At 43.5% G+C, this 24,163-nt stretch overlaps 1 protein-coding gene across 3 annotated transcripts in view; it reads left to right on the top strand.

Annotated features, from left to right (window-relative positions):
- Window positions 1-14,257, top strand: part of ARMH4 (armadillo like helical domain containing 4) — a 227,601-nt gene extending 213,344 nt beyond the window's left edge. The window contains exons 7-9 of one of the 3 annotated variants that reach the window (XM_068252012.1): window positions 7,025-7,159; window positions 12,126-12,164; window positions 13,662-14,257. In XM_068252012.1, the coding sequence (XP_068108113.1) occupies window positions 7,025-7,159; window positions 12,126-12,164; window positions 13,662-13,727 (240 nt within the window). In that variant the 3' untranslated portion in view covers window positions 13,728-14,257. Of the gene's footprint in view, window positions 1-7,024; window positions 7,160-12,125; window positions 12,165-13,658 lie in introns of all 3 variants that reach the window. The other 2 variants (XM_068252011.1, XM_068252013.1) reach the window with 2 other exon arrangements.
- Window positions 14,258-24,163: the final 9,906 nt, after the last annotated feature.

Genomic DNA, 24,163 nt, shown 5'->3' with positions numbered 1-24,163 from the left:
TAATAGAATTTAGGCTTACCAGCGTAGCTGTTGTGTCATCCTTATACCCTCCGGATATGCAATGTCCATGCATCCTGCCACTGCCATCTCCAGAGAATTTCTCACATATAGAAATGCTGATTTTAGATCTGCAGGCTGCTGGGCATGACTGGACTAGGTGTGGGGACCACAAAAACAGATATTGTTTATTTGTATTATGCAGGTGAACTCTAAAACCCAACCATGATAATTAATTCTAATTCATAATGGCCACATTCTGTCTAGTAAAAAGGAATGTAGTATTTATGTATTTTTTGTGGTCATTGTTTTCATTTTTCTCCTTAAGTTAAATGATAAATGTTTTTTTTAAAGTTCTGCTTTTCTTTAATTATTAAAACCTTTTCTGTAGTGTGTACATATGAGTTCTGACCTAATATCTGGGTTCTTTTGGCACTGGGTATTAGTGTTGTATATTTCAGCCAACACAGAATGGGATCCTTCCACACCTACTAACCTTTCCCAACTCTTTTACCTAGCCTAACCCTAACCTCCCCCTTGACCTGTTCTTAAAATGTCCCAGAGGCGAACCTAGAGTAGGAAAACACATACTTACTGATACTCAAGAGGAAAGACTCTGGACTTCTGTTGCCTCTTGCAGACCCCCTGAGGAAATCCGACAAGAGCTTGTTGGATTGAAGATAGGGGCACGTTCTTCTTCAGGAACAAGCGCAGCCATAATGCGCTTGCATGAATACGACCACGCATGCGAAGTAAGCCGTCCATGCTACTGGGCAGGTGCAGCCATGCTCATGCATTTGCAGCACGGCAGCGCCCATGCATAAAGAGGAGCATGCCCCAGAACTTCCAGTGGGTCCTAGAGAGCAGAGGTAGCGGCGAAGAGGACACAGGAAGCCACTACAGGATCCAGAAGCTTTCCTCTTCTTTGGTAAGTATGCGTTTTTTTACCCAGGGTTCACCTCATGTTCTCTTTAACCCTAACCTCCACCCTCACGCATGCCCAACTTTAACTGACATCCCTGCAGCTGCCTCCAGATATCCATAGTCTGACCCTTGCACTTAATTTTAACTCTTCTATGCTTGCTAACTAACCCTGAATGTCCATCTTCCAGCATGTCTAATTTTTCCTTCCAAGTCTACCTGAACTCACATGTGACATAATGGGATAACCGTGGTACATATAGTACTAGGCCTAATAACTAGTCCGATGTGCTTTTCAATTTTTATTTGACAAATGCTAGGAAAAACAGTGCTGTTATCTGTGCAAATAAGGCAGTTGAACAGCAAGTCAAATTCAGCCCTGTATCTCCTGGAAAATTAAGAAAAACAAAACATTTTTATCTGGCTGTGCAAGCAATGCTGATAGCAAGAGAATGCTGTCAGGCTCTAAGCTTTTCATTTTTTTGTTAGGAGCTGAATGAACCAGGTTTTATAGCATACTGATCTAGCTGCTATGCACATTTTACAGTCAAAATGTAATCCCTTACAATGAAAATAATAATGTGAAACACCAGGATAGTTTTATATTCTACTGGTACTTCACATACAATTACCACCGCTTCAATTTCTTTTCAGCTGAGCTTTGCTTTAAAGGACCACTGTCACAAAACAAATTGTGCATTTCTCCAAAAATGAAATGCACTCTAATTTACGGTTTGCCTTTGTTTCGGTCTCTTACAGTAGGTAATAAAGAAACTAACAGATTTGTCAGATGTTGGACTAGTCCATCTCCTCATGGGGGGGGGGGGGGACTCTCAGTATTATCTTTATTTTTATTTATTTTTTTACAAATGCACTCCTTGAAAAGAATCTATACCAGGGCTCCCCAAACTTTTTCAATCAAGGGCCGGGACAACATACTTCAGACTGCTGGGGGCCGAAACATACATAAAATGATGCTGAAAAACACAACATTGAATCTAGGTATTGATTTCCCCCCAATCATGCCCAGAGGAGAACTCCCAGCAGCAGCCATTCAGTCATGTGGTGCCAGAAGAACGTCTTTGTGCACTAGACAGTGAAGCATACCCAGATGACAACCTGCCGTCCAATTGGACAGCAGTGTCACCTGATGCAGAATTGGATTGGAAGCCAGCGAATGACTGCTCGCTGGCTTCTACAGTATGTGGATTGGTGGGGCCAGCAGTGCTATTCTATATGTGTGCCGCCGATATTTAAAGGTGCAGTGGGACACATCTATAAGTTATACATTATGTGTTTGGGGCCAGTGAAAAAGCCTCGGGGGGCTGCATTCGGCCCGCGGGCTGTAGTTTGAGGACCACTGATCTATACAGACATGTCATGTCAGCCAACTTCCCTACACATTTGCACATTATTTTAACAGTTAATCTGAGCAACTGCAGTTCAGTAAATGCTTTTGTAAATAAATAACTGAGAATACCCCATGAGGACATGGAATAGTACAAAACATCACAGATCTGTCAGATTTAACTACCTACTACTGTAATTAACAGTGACATAGGAAAAAAAGTATAGTGCATTTTAGTCTGGGAGAAATTTACTTTTATATATCAATATAATTTAAATTTAACATTTCTTTTCAATATTTGTCCTTTAAACAGCAGCTAGTCCTGCGGTATCTCCTGATCTAGAATTCAGTGTTTCCTTACCCAATACTTTTCTCTAACTAATAAACCAAATCTAACCTGCACCTCCTCCTAAGAGACACCAAGAGCTCTGACCTTTGAATCTATTCTCCCCTGACCTTTCAGACCCATTTGATAGTGTGATACTCCCCTGCCAGCATTGATATGTAGTATTGGATTCCTAATGTACCCTAACCTCAAATGACAAGAAGCCAGATTGAACTGTTTTGCAGTACAGGAATTAAACTGCATATTTACCAGGCCTACATGTTGAGATAGACGTGTGACAAAGGAGTGAACAGAACCTCAAAAACAATTACTTATGTGAACTTTAAAGTCAGAGTCATTGTTTAATTACTTTTGTTTTCTAAAGACAGGTATGAGCTGGAATTTATATGCTTTCCAGAGTTTAGTGTAAGACCAACACCTGGCTGCAGTTGGTTCTTCTATTCTTTACACCATGGTGAACTATGATCTTCCTTTCTGCTCTAAGGACCCTTTTCCATTGCTGTTGTGACGCGAATACGGCTACCTCTCCGCATTGCATCACTTCCACTGCTGTTTCGCGTCACTTCCGCAGAGATGCGGAGGTGTATCGAGGGGATAGCGGGCGCATGCTGCAGATTCTTGGATCGCTATGCACCGCTCCGCATTACCTGCACGCAATGGAAACTGTTCCATTGCCGTGCAATGGTTCCGTCTATGTTGCCTTATCCCACCGCATGTAATGGAAACAGGCCCTAAAAGATAAGCAACAGCATAATAACCTTTAACAAAAAACATTTCTTTGTTACGGCTGATACAAATCCTGCAATAAATCTGCAGTGTGTCTCCTGCTTTCATGGAAGCAGACACTGACCTTGATTCACTAAAGGGTGCTAAGTGGTAGCCCGCCAGTGAAAAGGCACTTAGGACGCGAAAACGGTTGCTTCACACGCTTTTGCGCGCAAAGTTTAGTGGTGCGTGAGAAACGTTGCACCGTTGCATGCTAAGTACACTTAAAGGGAAGGTTCAGGGAGGGTGGGTAAAAAATAAAAATCAAATTCCACTTACCTGGGGCTTCCTCCAGCCCGTGGCAGGCAGGAGGTGCCCTCGCCGCCGCTCCGCAGGCTCCCGGTGGTCTCCGGTGGCGCGCCCGACCTGGCCAGGCCGGCTGCCAGGTCGGGCTCTTCTGCGCTCCAAGTCCTGGTACTTCTGCGTCCCACGCCGGCGCTCTGGCGTCATCGGACGTCCTCCGTGCTCTACTGCGCATGCGCAGTAGTTCTGCGCATGCGCAGTAGAGCCCGGAGGACGTCCGATGACGTCAGAGCGCCGGCGTGGGACGCAGAAGTTCCGGGCCTTGGAGCGCAGAAGAGCCCGACCTGGCAGCCGGCCTGGCCAGGTCGGGCGCGCCACCGGAGACCACCGGGAGCCTGCGGAGCGGCGGCGAGGGCACCTCCTGCCTGCCACGGGCTGGAGGAAGCCCCAGGTAAGTGGAATTTGATTTTTATTTTTTACCCACCCTCCCTGAACCTTCCCTTTAAGTAGTTTGGACGTCTAAAGCTGTTACAGATCGTGCACAAAGTTTAGAGCTGCGCTGTGCACGTGAAACGGCACACCGTTTCACACGCACAGCGCAGCACTAAACTTTGAACGCAATCTGTAACCGTTTTAGACGTGCAAACTACTTGGCACCCTAGTTTGCACGTCCACAGCTGTTAGGCATGCTAACTATGTTAGCACGCCTTTGTGAATCTAGCCCATACGGTTAATATCCTGTGTTTACAAATTGGCTGCTCTGCTGAGGCAGAGGTGCTTCTTGAGTTGACTCAGCTGAGAGACCAAATTACACTTGTGATTAGACACAGTTGAGGGGGGATTAGGCAGGCTAAACTCTCTAAATACATGCAGGATGCATTTCTCTATTCTTTCCTTCTGTCCTGTGCAAGAGTTCAGTACCGCATTAAGTACGCAGTTTTCTATTGATACTACATTACTGATATGTGATCATTCTTGATGTCTGGATTAGTATTTTCGTGAAGGGATATCACCACTAAGTGGCTTTCTGAGTTCAAATGAGATGAAAAGCTACCCGAATACGTGTATGGTTTATATGCGTGGATAGTGTTTACTTTAGACACAAGAACATCTGGCTTAAACTGAATGAGATGAGCTAATTCTAAAGATTATCTCTGCGCTCAGAAAGTATAATCACATCATTCCAGCGCCGTGATATTCATTATGCAGATGTTGTTTTGTTAAAATGACTTGACTGAAGGTTGATAGTTGAAATGTTGATTTAAAGATGTTAAAATAACATTGTATGTTGGTGATAAGCGAGGTAGAATGCCCCCGGTCATGCAATGGTTGTACCAGTCTAAAACTGGCCACTAACGTTCCAATTCCTAGCGAAAAATCGTTCGAGCGATCAGAAATTCTGATCGGATTGGTTGTAAATAATCTCCATTGGTGGACACAATCGATTATGAATGAGTGAAAAAAATGTCGCCCGAATGAATTTTCGACGAACGAAAATTTGGATTTTCTTGGTGGTCGTGATAGATAGGAAGCAATGATTGGTTAGTTGATGATGTAGTGAACGATTTTTCGTCCGATCAAAATTTCTGATCGCTCGAACGATTTTTTGCTAGAAATTGGACCGTTAGTGGCCAGTTTTAGATAAGTGACCCCTTTTGGGAACCTGTTTTGTTCTTTGTTCAAATTGTGCACCTCACCAACACTAATGCACTTCTTTCCTCATGAGTGGTAAGTGGCCCGCAGAGCTCTGACCTGCTTAGTTAGCTCTTCTGTACTGGGCCATGTAAAGGGATAGGTAAGTACACTGGGAGGTGCCCAGTGAAACTAAAAGGATTAAAAAAAAAAAAAGCGAAAAACTAAAAATGTAAGTGGTGGCCTACCTTCATCATACATTTACCAAACAGACAATTTATTTAGTACATAAGACCACACGTTTTATGATTTTCCATGCACGCTCTAGGGTAAGTTAAGAGAGCATGCAGTCCACTGAACGTGAGGAAGAGATTGACTGGCCTACTGGCACTATTTATCGACATGAAGGAGTGGGTCTTTTTTGGTGAACACTAGATTTAATCTTATTAAAGGTAGGCCAACACATATGTTTTTTAAAGAGGACCTGAGCCAAAGCGTTAGTTCAGAAACACATACTTGCCTAAGGAGAGGGAAGCTTCTGGATCCTAATGAGGCTCCCCACAGCATCCTCTGGTCCCCTGTTGCTGCTAGCGGACCCTCCAGCTGATTGGGACCGCACTCCTCTTCTGGTATGAGCGAGGCTGTAAAGTGGGTCCGCTAGTGGCAATGGAGGGACTGGAGGAAGCCTCATTAGGATCCAGAGGCTTCCCTCTCCTTAGGTAAGAATGTGATTTTGTACCCAAGTGTCGGCTTGTGTAGACTTTAAGATGTTTTATTGGTTACCTCCTGGTGAGCTTACCCATTAGCTTACCTCTATTTGGTTATTTATATCATTTTTCTAGAGAGGGATTGGCCTCAATTCACTAAGATCATGCTGGAGATAATAAGGCAAGAGAAAATGTACCTCCACACAGTGAGAGAGTTATCTTATCTCTTCATTCCTTAAGTTACCCCCTCTGTAGTTAATTTACCTCCTCTGTAGTTAATTTACCTCCTCTGTAGTTATTTTCACACGCAGTTAATTAACAGCCTGTCTTTAACTCTGGAGTTATTTTAAGGATTGGAGAGTTAACTTAAAGACAGAAGAGTTAACTTTAGTGTTGACTGAGGTAAATTGTTTCCTGAATACTACATGCCTTATCACCATGGTAACAACTCTAGAAACGTTATTAAAGACAGGAGATAAGCTTAGTGAATTGAGGCCATTTAGTGTATCAGAGAGTAGATTCACACTCCTGAGTGGGGATGAGCATTCTCCACATTTGCTTTTAGTGGTTGCTTTCCTTGTAATTGCTTGTGAATACCTGCTCTTCTTACGCTTATGCTACAGTTTCTCACTATATGTGACATACTACATCATATCGGCCTCTCTGTATCTTCTGTATGTTTTCATCTTCTTTGGAAGGTTGGTGGAAATGTTCTTATATTACTAAGGGGACACCTCTTTTCCACACAAATAATTTCATCTTTCAGTACACAATAAAACGCATACACTAATTTACTTCCCTTTAGACATGATCCCTTTAAAACTGATTACACCCCACCATGTTTCACTGTTGAGAGAGGGCAGCTTCCAGTATGCCCTTTCAGCCAATGGTAAGCAGGAATACTTGAACGTGGGATCCATGAATATCCAGAGGGCAGGTGATGAATGTATAGTAGATGCAACTGTAGCTGATTTGTGTAATATGCAGAGTACAATATTAAAAATTTAATTGGAAGCAGAGGGAAAACAATGTTGAATATTTATACCTATGCTGTTTGACATGCAGGCTGGGTACATGTCTGGGATGCTGGTGCCAGTGGGAGTTGGCATCGCTGGAGCACTTCTTATCCTCGGAGCTCTGTACAGCGTAAAGATCATGAATCGCCGCAGGAGAAATGGCTTCAAACGACATAAAAGAAAGGTAAGAAGCAGCTTGAGTTATTCATCTATAATTCATTTTGGGCCAATTGCTTGTTAACCTTGATACGGAAGGACCTTTTACTATAAGACCTTATAGTTAAATATTCAACTTGCCCATGACAGGTTAAAATGAACCTGTCGCCTGGTGGTAGATGTAAAGCAACAAAAGAAAATGGCGCACTTAGTAGACATTGGTCTTAGTTTTTTAGTAAGTTTGTTTTAAAAACATTTACTTTTATCCTTAGATTTGTAAGCCCTGCTTAATTTAATAACACCCAACATGTAAGGAGTATGGAGGGGTGTATTACCGGCTTTGTTTTTAGAAATTCTTCATACTGAATGCTCCTTGGGGTCTCCGGTAGTGATGGTGATGTCTAGGAGAACTCATGGAGAAGCATGTGATCAGTTTGGTTTGGTGATAAATATGCAAATCTCCGATTTGTTAGTCATGATCATGTGCTTAAGCAGGATGTGATCATAGCAAATCAGAGCTTTGCAAATCAGCTGATCAAACAAATCACATGCTTCTCCATGACTTTTACTTGACAACACTAGTCTCTGGCACCAAGACATTAATATTACATTCTTTAAAGGACAACTGGCCTGAGAGGGATATGGAGGCTGCGATATTTATTGCCTTTTAAGCAATGCAAATTGACTGGCTTTCCTGCTAATCCTCTGCCTCTGATATTTTTAGTCATAGACCCTGAACAAGCTTGCAGATCGGATGTTTGACTTAAAGAGACACTGAAGCGAAAAAAAAATTATGATATTATGATTTGTATGTGTAGTACAGCTAAGAAATAAAACATTAAGATCAGATACATCAGTCTAATTGTTTCCAGTACAGGAAGAGTTGAGAAACTCCAGTTGTTATCTCTATGCAAACAATCCATTAAGCTCTCCAACTAAGTTAGTCGTGGAGAGGGCTGTTATCTGACTTTTATTATCTCAACTGTTCCTGGACTATTTACTTTTCCTCTGCTAGAGGAGAGGTCATTACTTCACAGACTGCTCTGAAAGACTCATTTTGAATGCTGAGTGTTGTGTAATGTGCACATATTATAGAATGATGCAATGTTAGAAAAAACACTATATACCTGAAAATAAAAGTATGAGAATATTTTCTTTGCTGCTAATCTTCTAGTAATTATTCATAGTACACAACCAATTCATTACATCGTATTTTTTTTTTTTCGCTTCAGTGTCTCTTTAAGTGAGACTGCATTTGCTGCATGCTTGTTTCAGGTGTGTCATTCAAACACTACTGATGCATTAAAGATTAGCAGGATGCCAAGCAACTGGTATTGTTTATAAGGAAGTAAATATGGCAGCCTCCATATCCCTTTTTGGTCAGTTTCCTTTAAGTTGCAAGGCCTGCCTACTTCCTATAGTGCCTCCTGCTCTCTTTCCTAGGTAAACTGCACACACGCGTCTGGCTGTGATGGAACATGCAAGACGTAGTTCTGATAGCTCTAGAGGTTTGGCCAAAGTAGCCAATCTCACAGGGGCACTTTATAAAATAAGCAACATTTGTAGTAACCCAGGAAAAATTTCCATCAATTTTAATCCTAGTGCCTTTCTTTGGGTGTGCCACATGGTCGCCTCTTGAGTATGCTCAAACAGTTCTGGCAGCTCAAGCACGGGAATGTGCCCAATCGCCTTGGGATAAATGTTGTTTTATGCAATTTGCTTTTGACGTCAGGTTTCACCAGTGTGTCTACCCTTTCTGTATAGAAAATTGGGAGGGGAATGGAACATTTTTGATATTGTGCTTCTGGCCACGGTCATGCTCAGTAGGTGACGCGCAGCCCAGCCAGCGCCTGCTCAGTAAGCCCGATTCCAGCTACTTGGAAAAGGATCTCGGGGGGCTACAGAGGAGAAAGGGGGGGCATCAGGACAGGTGATAGTATATGCCTGCTCCCCACCTTTCTCTTCTTTCACATCTGGTATCCTTTAAAGGGAACCTCCAGACTAAAAATGTACTCAGCAACACTGAAAAGGCCTGGTGTTTCTTTAACAGTTTCACAGCATCAGAACTTAGTTTTTCTTACCCAAGCCTCATTTTTAGCTGCACAAAACAAAACTGCCCAGGCATCTTTCCCCTGATGCTGTGCAAAGCATGATGGGATTTCTGAAGTTGTTGTTCTCCTTCTTCTGTTTTGGTGCAAATTTTTTGTTTTTAAATTTTGAATTTGAGATTTGAAGCCTAGCGCACGCAGCTGGGAGGGGTAATCAGGAGACAGGACAGATGGAGCTATGTCTTATGCTCCCTGTCACCTCTTTTCAACTAAAAAGATGGCTGCCCCCATGGAAAAGATGGCTGCCTTCATGAAATCACAAACATTTGTCTGTTCTTTTAAAACAGGGTGGGTAAGAGATTATATTGCCTATCTAGTTTAATTAATTACATAACTAATGTAACTAAATAACAGTATCTTTGTTTAGGCTGATTTTCCCCTTTAAGCTGGGTGCTTGCGATAACTTTCAATGCGGGCGGTCTTGTGAAGTATCGCTACCGCGATACTTCACTAACAGCCTCTACCATGACAACTAACAGCCTCTACCATGACATCCTGCGAGTGAAGTATCGCAGGACCGCCCGCATTGAAAGTTCCGCGCGTTGCTAAAGAAGCAATGTGCATAACTAAGGAAGGCACGCACCTTACAAAGCAGCGATATGTAAGGGAGGCAAAGCTGGCGATCCTTCACATTAAGCTGCACTTCAGCTTGATGAATCAGGCCCTATGGCTGTTACAAGAAAAATATACTGTACATTTCCCACTACTGTCTGTGTAGTTGTTAAAATTAGTAATTCAAGAACTACTTAATGTAAACTGCAAATAGGAGTTGTTGTTACAGTGTCCCATTACAGCTGTCACAGATTCTATTCACTTTCGTTGTTTACTTTACACATCCTCCAATAGTGAAAAACCCACCGAAAAAAACCTCAGCATTACCAGACATTTAGTTAAAAAATAAATAAAGTAAAAAAATGGTTTCTTTGCAATGCACAAAACTGTGTGAATTTCAAATTCAACACAAACAGAGAGCGTAGTATTGGGCAGTTTATTTATTGACGTAAACTCAATCGTTCTCATGCACAATTATGGGAACTCCACTGAGTGAATTCAGATGTAGTGGACTATGAGTTAGAAGCTGGTCTCTAGCAAGCACTGAGGTCAGCAGTAGGGATGATCAATTAGATGCAAATACTTCTGAAATTATGCAAATTTTTATGCACACATATGCAGCTTGGAAAGGGATCAATCCATTTAAACCCGGGTTGAAATTGATTGGTCCATTTTAAAACTGCATACATAAAAATTTGCATAAATTTGCATCAACACAGGAGAATTTGCATATCAGTGATCATCCCTAGTCAGCAGTGCTGGTCAGAACTCTCTCCAAGCCGACAAATCCCAGAATGCTTCCATTCCACAGAGGGTATGATGTCATGATGCCTGTCACTGGCTCCCCGTTTGTCAAGTCTTGAGACACTTTACAGCGACACCACCATACGCAGAATTTGCCACACCCGGAAAGCTCCTATCTTGCTGGCTGCTACATGTGCATGATTGCTGATATGTCAATAAATATACTGTACAATGGAGGGCACTTCCTGTTCAGTGTCCATATAGTGATAGCCCCAATGGAGGACACTTCCTGTACAGTGCCCATACGGTGATGGCCCCAATGGAGGGTACTGCCTGTTCATTGTTAATACAGTGATAGCCCCAATGGAGGGCACTTCCTGTTCAGTGTCTATACAGTGATAGCGCCAGTTGAGGGCACTTCCTGTTCAGTGTCTATACAGATATAGTCCCAGTGGAGGACACTGCCTGTTCAGTGTGTCCATACAGTGATAGCCCACTTGTTAGAAGCGATTGTGACATAAAGGCATTCCAGCCTGCATCCCAGGATAGAATTTATTCATTGCTCATCCATATTATTTCATTGGCATGTGACATTTGTGAGATCTAGAATATCAATTGGCGCTTTTGTGGCATTTCCATTGTTCATTAAAAAACAGAAGCCTGAACTAAGGCCTGGTTTTAGGCTCCTTTCACACTATCAAAAGTACATTGCATTTACTCCTCAATCAGAATGCAACATTTCAGAAACGTCACATTGCATGTTAACAGCGCAACCATACAGTGAAGCACCATAAAAGTATGTCTCACCGACAATGTAAATGCGCATGTTACCCTGTAAACGCAAGTGCATCCACTGCGTTATTCTTATGGAAACCGTCGCATCCCACCGCGATCAATGTGGTAGCCGCATAGGACTGTCATTGTATTTGCGTCATGATGATGCAATGTTTTATTTCCATTGGGACACAACACAAATGACAAAGGGGTTGATTTACTAAAGTTATAACGCTCACACAGTAGTAGTGGCTGCGCTAGTGAGGTATCGTGGTTGCACTACAAGTACATCGCATGGCCCTTAGAACAATCGTGTATAACTTAAGAGCGTACACTACGCTGCCTGCGTTGTGTGCACGCTAAAATTAACTTGTGCTGTGTGAGTGCGATAACTTTAGTGAATCAACTCTAAAGTGTGAAACGACCCTTAGAGCCGTAGAGGTGCTCCGTGCAAGGCTATATTTAGTATTTGGCCTGAGGAAATGGACTCAGACACGCGAAATGCGTTGCCAGGGCATCATAAATTTCATGACTATAAGAAGTTGTCTTTATTGAGGTCGTTTTTTCTAATTTAATTTTTTTTTATACCTCTGTGCACCTCTTTATCCCACCTGTCCTTGGATACTTTATTTCCTGATATTAGGCCTTTTCTTCTTCAGAAGTCCTGATATACTGAGGAGATCCTACCTGATCTGACAAACCTTGAAGTGAAATTCCACTCTTGTTAATGAAAAAGCAAACCCCCCAATTAAGATATATACATCACAAGGGATTTTAATATATCATTTCAAATCTGTTACTTTTCTTTATCTGCAGAGACAGCCACATGCACAGCTCAGCCTTCCTGCCAGCAAAGTGAGTATTGGCTTTGTCAGTGTTTTTCCATTTGAGCAGCTGATGCTCCTCTACAGTTGCAGTGCAGTCTGCTGTGATCAACTAATTACACATGCAAAAAAACGGTTCCTGGGTCATTTACTGGACATCCTGGATGTTATATTAAGCACTTAAAAATACAAATTTTATATATGAAAAATATTGCCATCTGAGCATCCAGGCCCTTTAGGACAAGCACAGCAGGCTGCAAACTGAAATGGAACATTAATAATATTAGATTACAAAGTGACTTGTGTTCCGCTGAAATATATTATAGCGTTTTCTTTAACAAAGGTGGAATTTCACTTCTATAAGGCTGTAAAGATTGGAAAGCCTTAAAGGGACTCCAAACTCTAAAAATAAACGAAAATGGTACTCACCTGGGGCTTTCTGCAGCCCACCGTAGGTCGGGAGGTCCCCCAGCGTGGTCCTGGCTCCTCTCCCGGTCCCTCCGCCGCATACCGCACCGCCGACACCCGGGCCGGGCTCCCACTTCCTGAACGGGGACACTCTTAGTCATTACGCCGGCTGCTGCGCGTCATTACGCTGGCCGGCGTGACAGTACTGTGCATGCACGGTCAAATCGCGCATGCGCGGTACTGTCACGCCGGCCGCCGTGATGACGCGCAGAGGCCGGCGTAATGACGAAGAGGGTCCCTGTTCAGGAATTGAGCGCCCGAGACCCGGTGCGGGTGTCCCCGGTGCGGTATGCGACGGAAGGACCGGGAAAAGAGCCAGGAGGACGCCGAGGGACCGCCCAACCTACAGTGGGCTGGAGAAAGCCCTAGGTGAGTACCATTTTTGTTTATTTTTAAAGGTCAGAGTCCCTTTAACTCTGGTGCATAACATATTTCAAGTATTTTCTTACTTGCTGGTGGCTTCAAAGGCACCATTGACAAAGTGTGAAAAAAATCACCTGGGGTAAACTCAAGAGAAAAAGTTAATTGAATACGGGGCAATCTGTTATTAAAGGACCACTTTTTTCCACAGGTTTTGGAATAGCCCATCTCCTCATGGGGGGTTCTCATTGTTTTCTTTATTTTTAAAAGCACTTAGTGAATGGCAGTTGCTGCATCCAACTGCCAAAAAAGTATACTATGAGCAGGAAGGCTGGGCAGCATCCTTATATAAATCTTTTTCAGGAGGTGTCTTTAAAAAGCATAAAGGCCATGCTGAGAATCCCCTATGGAGAGATGGACTAGCCCATAACATGTCAGGTTTCTACTACCTACTGTAAGTGACAGCAACATAGGAGAAAAGTAATTTATGGCTCATTTCACTCTGGAAGAAACGTACGTGTGTGTGTGTGTGTTTATATACATTTTACATTTTAATATTTTCATGACCGTGTTCCTTTAATTAGTCAAAATTGTTAAGGAGGGCAGTACTTAACCTTTTCCTGGTCAGTCCTACTCACCCACACTTATCATCCATGCCTACTGCACTTTAATGACTGTTTCTTCTTTGTTTCTGAAGCAGAGAGAGTTTAACAGCATGCAGGACCGCGTCATGCTCTTAGCGGACAGTTCAGAAGATGAATTTTGAATGGGACAGCTTGGAGCGGCGAGCAGGGGACTTGATGGCAGATCGGAGAACACCAGTCGTGCAGCGTGACTGCTATCAGCCAGCCGTGTAACAACAACCCTGTAGTGATCGTCATGCATTGAGATCGGCAGCATGCTGTCTTGTACATGTTTGTTTTTATACAGCAGTGAAATGATCTGTGTTAATATGCAGAGTCCTAGTGCAACTGTGATATATGTTTTATAGCAAGCTATTTTTTGTACTGAGTTATGTTGTTTAACAATCACTATGCTGATCTTGTGGAAATGAAGCAGGAGGTGTAAATAGTAGGAGTGATGGTAACGATCAAAAGGTTACAATATAAGGCAATGGTAAACCTAAAAATAATATTCAGTCTGCCACACATAGGTAGAGAGGTTGAGTGGCTTTCGTACTTGGGAGGCTTGTTTTGCTCCTATGTTTTATTTGCACTTATTTCTCTTTACTGCAGGGTACATGGAGCTAATTCAATACTAAAGCTTATAGTATAAACCAAACAGACCTTTTTTTTTTGCGGGGGGGGGGGGGGGGGGGGTGGGGGTAGAACTTTACTGTTGTCCATCTCCCATCTAGGAAGAATTTCCTTCCGTTCCTGAACACTGTTGACACCCAGAACTCTAGTGTGAGTCTTGAGTGTCACCAGGACGGAAAGTGAGGGACAGCAAGCATTAAAGTACACTTAGCACCAGTACAATGGGAGTATGCCGCTGGAAGGCCGGGAGTAAGGGTGAGTGCCTTTGCTTGCCTATGGGGGGCTTCTTGTGTAGCCCCCTTCCCTGTGAAGGTCGCCATCACTGGCAGTCAATCTTCAAAGAATATGCCTGTAAAATCACTCCCGGCCACACTTGTGGCTGCATAAGCCTGATGTGGCGTAGTGTTAACGTCGCCCAATCATATGTACTGATTGCAATAGCGCGTCCCCGCTGACACAGAACTCAGCTATCTAAAGACAGCGGAGCTCCATAAGTTGGTCAGAAGCTGTTTTCATTGGTTCCTGATCACTGTGAGCCAATCACAGTGATCAGGGAAGAAAAAAAGGCTTTGGTCTTTAAAGGGACCAGAGCTGTTGGTCCAAAATGAGTTAAGGAAATCCCAAGTATTGTATGGGTATTTCAGTTGCTTACTCCAAGCAACATAATGTTCAGCCTAAACTCAGGTAGATGAGATGAATAGAGCAGTGAAAAGTTGCCTTCACTGCTACCACATTCCTTAAAACACTGTCTTTGAGGGTAGCAAACACAGACTTGGAGTGCTTATTTGTACGTTAGGCGCTCAATTGTACATTAGGCGTTCCGAGTCCATGCTTGCTACCTTCAAAGACACTTTTGTTATTGACCTGAGGAAGTGTGCGAGTCCCGCTAAATGCGTCATCTTTAATTGGTGTCTAATAAACCTTTTCTGAAGCCCCAGTCTGAGGTAAGACTTTAATTTACCATATATACATCCTGTCCTTTGCATTTTGAGGTGCTTCCTCCCATCTAATATGTGCATTTTAGATGTTCAAGTTACGTGTTTGAGGACTTGAATCCTTTTTAAAATTCTTGTCTAAGGATGTAAAATCGGTATGTCAGACTTAAGGAAGCAGTCCTAAACAGAGGAAACCATTCTTCGAGACCACAAATCATTACCTCACAATAAAATGTGTTGACTGCCCCCACTTAGGCTAGACTGTATGGGGCCTAGAGGAAGTGTCTAAGTATCCATACAAATATAAATATGTACTGGGAATTTTCATGAACTCATTTGTACTGATGTGGTCTGTTGGATTAATTCTGTTATTAACAGAATTAATCCAACAGACCACATCGGTACAAATGAGTGTTCCCCAACCCTGTCCTCAAGGCCCACCTACAGTGCATGTTTTGTGGAAATCCACAGAGGTAGATAATCAGCTCTGCTGAGGCACTAATTATCCCACCTGTGAATGGTAGGTTGGTTTTTAGAAGAACAAAAAAAAATATCTGATTAAAATGGATCATTCTGTTGTAGTCACTGCAACAGTTGGCAAGATTTAACTCCAGTTTCTAATTTGGTTATTTCTAAGGCACAGGAAGTAATTTCTAAGGCACAGGGGCCCATATGCAATTCACCCTTTCTCCTTAGTTTTCTCCAAGTTTATATTTTTACACCTTGTCAATAAAATGATTTTTAAACCACCAGGAAGCAAGAAGCAAGAAAATACTCAGAATAATTTTGGCAGTGTTATTCCACCTATTTTTTATATTTTTTTTCAATTGCAAAGTGCTGAAAAGTTATTTTAAACAGAAGATTAAAAATTATCTCCTAGGAGAAAACATAGGTGAAAAAGTGAATTGCATATGGGCCAGGAAGTAATAAGATTATCAACAGCTTAAAGCTGGAGATAAATACCGATCTCACTTGGTTTTACCACATGCTTTAATCTTTGTGCATTGACATTTTTTTTACATTTATTGATGTATTTACCGCATAAGTCGGTAAGTTACCTCACTGGTTGGTAATTTTAGCTTGACTTTGAGTGAATTGACATTTGATAAGATGTTTGGTAAAATCAGCTGTTTTCAGCATTACTGAATGCTTTGTGAATCCAATATGCTTTAAGAAAACACGAGCAGCGTCCAAGGCATTAATATAACATCCCTCCATACTACCTCGGGTTTTGAAAAATATTCAGAGCTGAATTTTAATTTCCAATTAAGCTACTAATGCATGTGGTTAAAGTGGGTGTTATTCATCTGTTTAATAACACCTGTAGCTGTGGGGACTTGCAGGAAGAATATAAGTGCTCACTTTGATCAATGTGGGCCTTTTAGAAGTGGTATTCTGACTTCTTTTCTCCTGTAATTATCCCGTTGATCTTACAAGATAATTATTGGATATGGTCACTTTATACTTGCTGTGATATTGGTCCCACTATAAAATTGCTAATAATACCACAGCATCTATAAAGCTTGTCTGCTTAGATCAAACAGGTAAATTGGATATCCACAAGGGCAGCTTTTTATGCAAAGAAGGAAATAGTGACCTATAGTTTGTGAATTAGCTTGTAATTGGGGTTAAAGCAAATCTGAAGTGAAAAAAAAAAACTTTTGATATAACGAATTGTATGTGTAGTACTGATAATGAATAGAAGTGTTATGCTGGGCATACACGGTGCAATTCTGCGGCGGAATCGAGCCGCTGGCTCGATGCCGGCGCGTCCCCGCTCGTCCGCATGGGCGCGTGGATCGATTCCCGCTCGTCCCCGCGGGCAGTTCCTTATCAGCCGCTCGTTTCTTCCATTGTCCGCCCGCGGGGATCGGACAGGTTGAATATTATCAATCGAGCCATCAGCGGCTCCATTGATAACAACTATCGCGCCGTGTATGCCCAGCATTACAGTTGCAGTTTTAAACCAATCTCTGACTTAAACCAACCCCTGCAGTAAAACCTTATATCAAGCTGTCTGTCACTGTTTAAATGTTTCAGAAAACAGGACTGTATTCGACCAAGTAGGTCGAATAGCTCAGAGAAGCTCCTGTCCAGAAAGGAAGTAGAGACAATGTCTTCAATCGCAACAAATACAACACTGTTATTTTTTTATCTTACATATTTAAATATATTTAATAAAGCGCTACCATATTATACAGTGGTACAGAAAACGGTCACATATTTCATGGGTCAGTATGCAAGCATGGTAGATGCAAGTGGGGTAGAACATGAGGAAAGAGGGCCCTGTCAAACAGGCTCACAATCTAAAAGTAGGAGAGGTTGCGTGTGTGTTCAGAGGAGGGGTCGAGGATGGAGGGTACGTGAGGATAATTAGATAGGCCTTTAGGGCGCATAACGCTCTGGACCACGTGAGCGCGATCACGAGCGTCGCAGTAGATTCCAACCTGGCGAGGCCAGCATATGCAACAGAGGGAATCCCGGGACACGGGAGCTGCAATGAGAGACAGATAGGGTGCCAGGCGCTGGAGGAAGCCCCAGGTAAGTAGATCTTGTTTATTTTTTTTCAGCTCGGATGTATCCTTTAACCCTTTCTTAGAATAATGGCATGCTCTTACTATTGTTTGCATTAAGAATTGTCTCATAGGTATTTCTACTCCTCGCTTCTCAGTTTTGTTAAATTCTCATCAAGAATATAGAGACACAATTTACCAGGGAGGGGGAGGAAAGACTTGCAAGGCAATGGCAAAAATCCATTGCCTCACAAATGGCTTCTTGCCATTGCCTTACAAATGGCTTCTTGCCATTGCCTCACAAATGGCTTCTTGCAATTGCCTCGCAATTTGCTTCTTGCCATTGCCTCGCAAATTTGCTTCTTGCCATTGCCCTGCAAGTCTTTCCTCCCCCCTCCCTGGTAAGTCTACATTCTCCTCTTCCAGCATGATCGCGGCCATGCTGCAGCTGTGCGAGTATGGCCATATCTGTGCAGTAGCTTGGAGCACAGCCACAGTGTGGCCACGCTCGTGCCTTAAGAGGAGCAGAGCACCAATCATATGGAGGGTCCACGTTTGGATCAGACATCGAGGAAAGCTTCTCCCCAGGTAAGTATGTGGATTTGCCGTAGATGCACTTTACACTGGCAGTCTGAGATGGCTTTTCATTAGAGAGTGCTTCACAGGATCTCTGCAAAACTGCTAGCTATGTAGTAAAGCAATGATTATGTGCAAAGTAAGAAAACAGTAAAACGTTAGTTGCTGTAGTTGGATAATGTGATGAAGTGATGAATTCTGACTGGTTGCATTGGGATTGTGGGTTTTTTCTTAACATGGTCAAGGCATTTTGCCTTGTTAAAGACAGCTTTAATGTTAGCTTCCTATAATTACCTATATATTAAAAATGAGCCCTTTTTAATTTAAATCTGTGACCAGGGCCGGCCCGCTCATGAGGCGGGGTGAAACTTTTGCCTCAGGCGGCAAATTTCCAGGGGCGGCACCCGCCCGTCCGTGGGTGCGGGGAGCCGGCCCGCCGAGCTGGAGGGGTAGCTGGCAGGACGGGGGTATTGGGCCAGCGGCGGGGAGGGGGGTCGGACCCCCCCCTCCCTCGCCTGGGTCCCCCGTCCTCCGCTCCCCTCCAGCCTAAATAGACGCAGCCGTATATGTAAGAGGCACGGGCGGGGAGACACTCACCTCCTCCTCGCTCCAGCGTGCGCTCCACTGACATCACTTCCTGCAACGCTGCAGGAAGTGATGTCAGTGGAGCGCATGCTGGGAAGAGGTGAGTGTCCTCCCCGCCCGTGCCTCTTACATATACGGCTGCGTCTATTTAGGCTGGAGGGGAGCGGAGGACGGGGGACCCAGGCGAGGGAGGGGGGGGTCCGACCCCCCTCCCCGCCGCTGGCCCAATACCCCCGTCCTGCCAGCTACCCCTCCAGCTCGGCGGCCCCCAGAGCGCCCCCCCCCCCCCGAGGGGGGGGGAGGGGCGGCGGTGGCAATTTTTTTAAAAGTATATATAAAGTAAAATTTGCGTTGCCATTTGAAAACTGCCTAGCAACATCACATGTGAAGCAGGAAACAAGGAACACAGGCAAAAGGATGCATGCTGGTTAAATTCGCATTCAGAAACGCAAATGTCCGCATTTATAATGCGAATATATGCGGCCCCACTGACTTTCATTAGCCGCGATTCGCATCCCGATCGCCATGGAATGCGAAAAAATGCAGCATACCATCCAGATTTTTCCCACACCACATCGCGTCCTAAAATTTGCATTGAATGGAAATAGATCCATTCACAAACGTGTTGCATTTTGGATGCGGAAATTCACATGGCAAGCCGCGTATAGAGGATATAGGCCCTCAAACTTGGTTTTGCCGCAGTGTTCTGTATTCAGTGTTCAGTAAAGGTCGGCATTTCTGCAGCAATGGTTAGCGCCATTGCTGTAACAATGCCAGTATTTATGAAAGAACACTGCAGCGAAACAGTAGAGCTGACAAGACGGGAAAGACAGCGAGGAGAACTCGAAGTAGGCCAGTTATGCTGGGGCTTTTTTTTAAACATCCGTTCAGAGTACTTTAACTACTTAAGGACCGAGGTGATTGAAATCTATGCCCTGTTTTGGTGGTTACCTGGCTGGCAGTGCCTGGATTTCAATCACCGCTGCAGCGCGCATCCGCCGTTTTCGTCGCTCCCCGCTGATCTTGCCGCTGAATCCCCGCCATGTCCCATCGCGGCTGGCTGTCTCTATGACGGCATGCCCTGTGAGCTGGTCAGGAGCCAATTATATTGGCTTCTGGGCGTGTCTATCAATGTAAGCAACTCCTATTGGCTTACATTGATAGACATGGTCAGTAGCCAATGAAAGCGTCTCCTGACCGGCTCACATGACTCTGCCGTCATAGAGACGGCAGAGTGGATGTCAGGAGGATCCCGCCGTACGGCGGTTGAGGTGGGTAGTATATGCGGCGATTCGTCAGGATCCCGTCGGTATTGTACCAGCGGTCTCTGGTCCTTAAGGGGGCAGAGGCCGCTGGTACTTAAGTGGTTAAAAAAGAGGTTCTCAGTTGAAAAGAAATGTAGCCTTAGTTGTACAATACAGTTTGTAAATGTTCATCATTATTTTCATCATTGCAGATCATTCATACTTTTATGCCCCGAGGCCAGCTTCTTGTTTCTGCCCTTCAATATCCAGCAGCTCCCCTCCCATTCTATGTGCAGCCCTGTTTACAGCAGTCTCCCTTTTTTATGTTGAGCTCCCTTAGGCATCAGCTTAACTTTCCATGTGTTACCCTTTGCTGCCTCTCATTTCCATTTGCAACCTCCTCTTCCATGTCCAGCTGCCCCTTTAGGCTACAGCTGCCCAAGACCCGACCTTTGTGGCCCTGGTGCAGCCATAAAACGAAACCAGACAAGGAACAACACATGCAGAGCATCTATACTAAGCTCTGCCTAGGATAACCTATATACTCACTGTGATCTAGTATCATGCATCATATTCAGAGACAGAGAGACGGGTCTATAGGATTTCTATGGTGGAAGCAGTTCATCGTCCTTCTCTTGAGGAATGTGGAGGCAGTTGATAATTAGTGCTGTTTTAATGTAAATCTGTTGTTGTACAACATTTATAAACAGCTGCTGATAATCTGCAACCTTCAGTTGACTGGGCTGCTCTATTAACACAGGTATAAAGAATACTCAAGTATAATATTGAGCAACTGCCTAGAACAGCCAGCAGAATCCTTTTCTTTGCGTTAACAGCGGTGGTTATTGTGTCTGTGAGAACTTATGGGGAAGCATGTGATCAGTTTGGTCAGGTGATAGATTTCTAAGGCTCTGATTTGCTGGTCATGATCATGTGCTAAACAAGTAAGTGATCACAGCAAATCAGAGCTTTGCAAATCATATCAGCTGATCAAAACCTACCATTATCTCGAATACAAAATGGAAAACATGGAAACGACTTTGTAGTAATATTCCTGGTGTTAAAAGTCAGGGTATATTTATTCTCACCATCATCTGCTTCATACTGAAATAATCATTTTTGGTCAACTGACCCCCTTAACGTACACCTGTCATGTAAAAATATGAAGCAGACTTGGCTGACCCCGTTAAAATATATTAGTTCACTGTTGAACCCCATGTAGATGTTCTGAGCTCTATCAACTACATACATGCTACAGGTGAGTGAAAAGGTATTATAGCCAGAGAATCAACATTTCACCCCAGGAACATGATTTTTTAGGAAGAGTTTAGCATTATACTGATGGTAGTTCATGAAGACGTAGGTTCGCCAGTAGTGTTGTTCAAATTTGGGACCACGTGATTTGGAACCCGACCAGCTGCATTCAGCACCTGACAGCAGGACTAGGTGTGTTTTATTTAGCTCTGAAGTATCAGAGTTAAATGGAACACACCCAGTCCTGCTGTCCAATGCTAAAATGGTGCTGGATGCAGCTGATCGGGCTTTAAACCATGTGGTCTTGAATTTGAACAATGACACTATTTTCTAGTGGCAAACTTAAATCCCATATTACCCATCATGGCCTCTGACCTGAAGTCAGCAGGCCAATTGGTATGGAGTTTGCCATGGTGCCTGTGTTCCGGAACCTGCATTCCTGTCTGGACATGCTGATTCAAGGAATGCCAGTGGCCAGTTGACTTCAAGTCAGAGGTCAACCTGAGAACTATAGGATGGTAGTTCAATGGTGGGAAACCTGTGCCACAGTGAATTCCTTACCTATGCCATACTCCATGCTTATTCCATGATAGGTTTACTTTGAATGTTAACAGTGCCTAGACCTTACTATGCAGAAGTGGTCTTCAGTGATTGAATGATCCCAACTTAGGAAGACAGAAAATATATATATATATATATATATATATATATATATATATATATATATGAAAACTCACCAAAACCCAGAATTATATACTGTAGTGTAGAACTAAGGTAATACTAATACTATGTGTGTAGAAATGTACTTGAATGCTACTTTTTGCTTTTCAATTTTCTACTGTAACCGACATGAGCCGCGAGTTATGGTGCAGAACAGAAGACAACTTGAAATTTTGACTTTGTAGTCATTGGTTTGGCAATAGAACAAAATAAATATCTTCTTAACCTGTATTGCATGATGAGTCTCTGTAGAAATATATGCTGCAAGTTGTCATATGACCTATTGTCTCTTTTCAATTAAAATAATTCCAAAGTGCTGTTGTGTTTAGTGTTTTTTTCCTTAAATCCACCACTGTAGACACAAGTGACATTTTAGTGTTATTTCCATGGGCTTCAGAATCAAATCCGGGTGTTGTGTGCCTGCAAAGATAGCTACAGACTTTGCACTAATGTCACCCAACAAGACAATCATCATTTGTGTAGTTTGGATTGACACTTTATGAACTATCATTGTATGTGCAGACCCATTGGGCTCGGTCTAATTCACTTTTTCTCCTGCGTTTTCCCGAAGGTGATATTTTCACATCTCATCAATAAAATGCATTCTAAGTCACCAGCAAGCAAGAAAATAGCGTACGTGTTATGGTGCTGCTCAGGGATTTACCATAAGGCACTATAGGCACGTGCCTACAGGCGCCTGATGACGGAAAGGCGGCTCACTCCCCTCCCTTAGTGCCTCCCTCCTTCCCTACACAGAGTCCTGAGCAGAGCGTAAATGAGAGGTTATCGGCATTCCTCTGACGTGATCTCCCTTCAGTCGGGGGCTACTTTATACTGAGGGTACCTCTGGCTACCTAATGCTAAGAGACACCTGTAGTTACCTATGACAGGCAGGGGAAGTAAGGGAAAAGGGACAGCCGGCAGCACACTTGCGGTGCAGTTCGGAGGGGGTTTGTAGGTTCATGGAGGGCGAGGTCTAGGGTGCCAGGAGATCTTTGCATATAGGCTCCTGTGATGTAAATCTGGGCCTGGCACTGGTGGTGAGCTGGGTGCAGGGTAAGCCGAATGATGGCTCACCCTGCTGCTGCCCAAATCTCTGTAGCAACTCAGAGGGAGGTGTAAGTTGTAGCAACTCAGGAGGCAACTCGGGCGCAAAAATAACCTGCTTCAAGAAAATACTCAGATACCTTTTCACCTACATTTTGGTACTTTTTCAATTGCAGAATGCTAACTGAAGATGAAAAATTATCTCCTAGGAGAGAACTTAGAAGAAAAGGTGAATTGAATTGGTCCCACTGTAAGCTGCACAGCCTGTTCTGTTTTATGGAATGGAGAGGGAAGAATTATGACATCAGAGGGGTGAGCAGGATCCAACATGGCAGATCATGGAGGAGAAAGATAATGATGTCAGGAGAAACGCCTGCACTCAGGCTAAATAGTTACGCAGGACAATTGCAGTAATCTCAGGCGACAAGTACCTAGTGTAGGGATGTAGCTTTAAAGCAGAGGTCACCAACCCTGTCCACAGGCTGAGTGCTGGAGATGCTATCAGCTTGCCTCAGTGTAGTGTGACAAACAGAACATGGCTGCCCTCATTATATCACAGCAATAAATAATCATGTAGGCCTAGTGCACACCAGAGCGGTTCTGCTGCAGTTTGCGATCCGCTTGCGGGTGCGGATCCGCTAGGGTAATGTATTTCAATGGGCTGGTGCACACCAGAGCGGGAGGCGTTTTGCAGAAACGCATACTCCCGGGCTGCTGCAGATTTTGGATTGCGGATGCATTTCTGCTTCAATGTTAAGTATAGGAAAAACGCAAACCGCTCTGAAAAACGGCACTTCAGAGCGGTTTGCCAGGCGTTTTTTGTTACAGTAGCTGTTCAGTAACAGCTTTACTGTAACAATACATGAAATCTACTACACCAAAAACGCTTCACAAAACCGCAAAATGCTAGCTGAAACGCTACAGAAAAAGAAGAAAAAGCGTTTCAAAATCTGCTAGCATTTTGCGTATCTGCTAGCGGTTTTTGGTGTGCACCAGGCCAAACTGTTGAAGCTGTTGGCAGCTAGATATGCTGGGTAAACGATCTAAATTTTAGATAAGATATATAGACAAG

The sequence above is a fragment of the Hyperolius riggenbachi genome, chromosome 9 (genome assembly GCF_040937935.1).
Source record: "Hyperolius riggenbachi isolate aHypRig1 chromosome 9, aHypRig1.pri, whole genome shotgun sequence".
NCBI lineage: Eukaryota > Metazoa > Chordata > Amphibia > Anura > Hyperoliidae > Hyperolius > Hyperolius riggenbachi.
The sequence above is the reverse complement of the archived record's forward strand: the minus strand, read 5'-3'. Positions and strand labels throughout refer to the sequence as shown.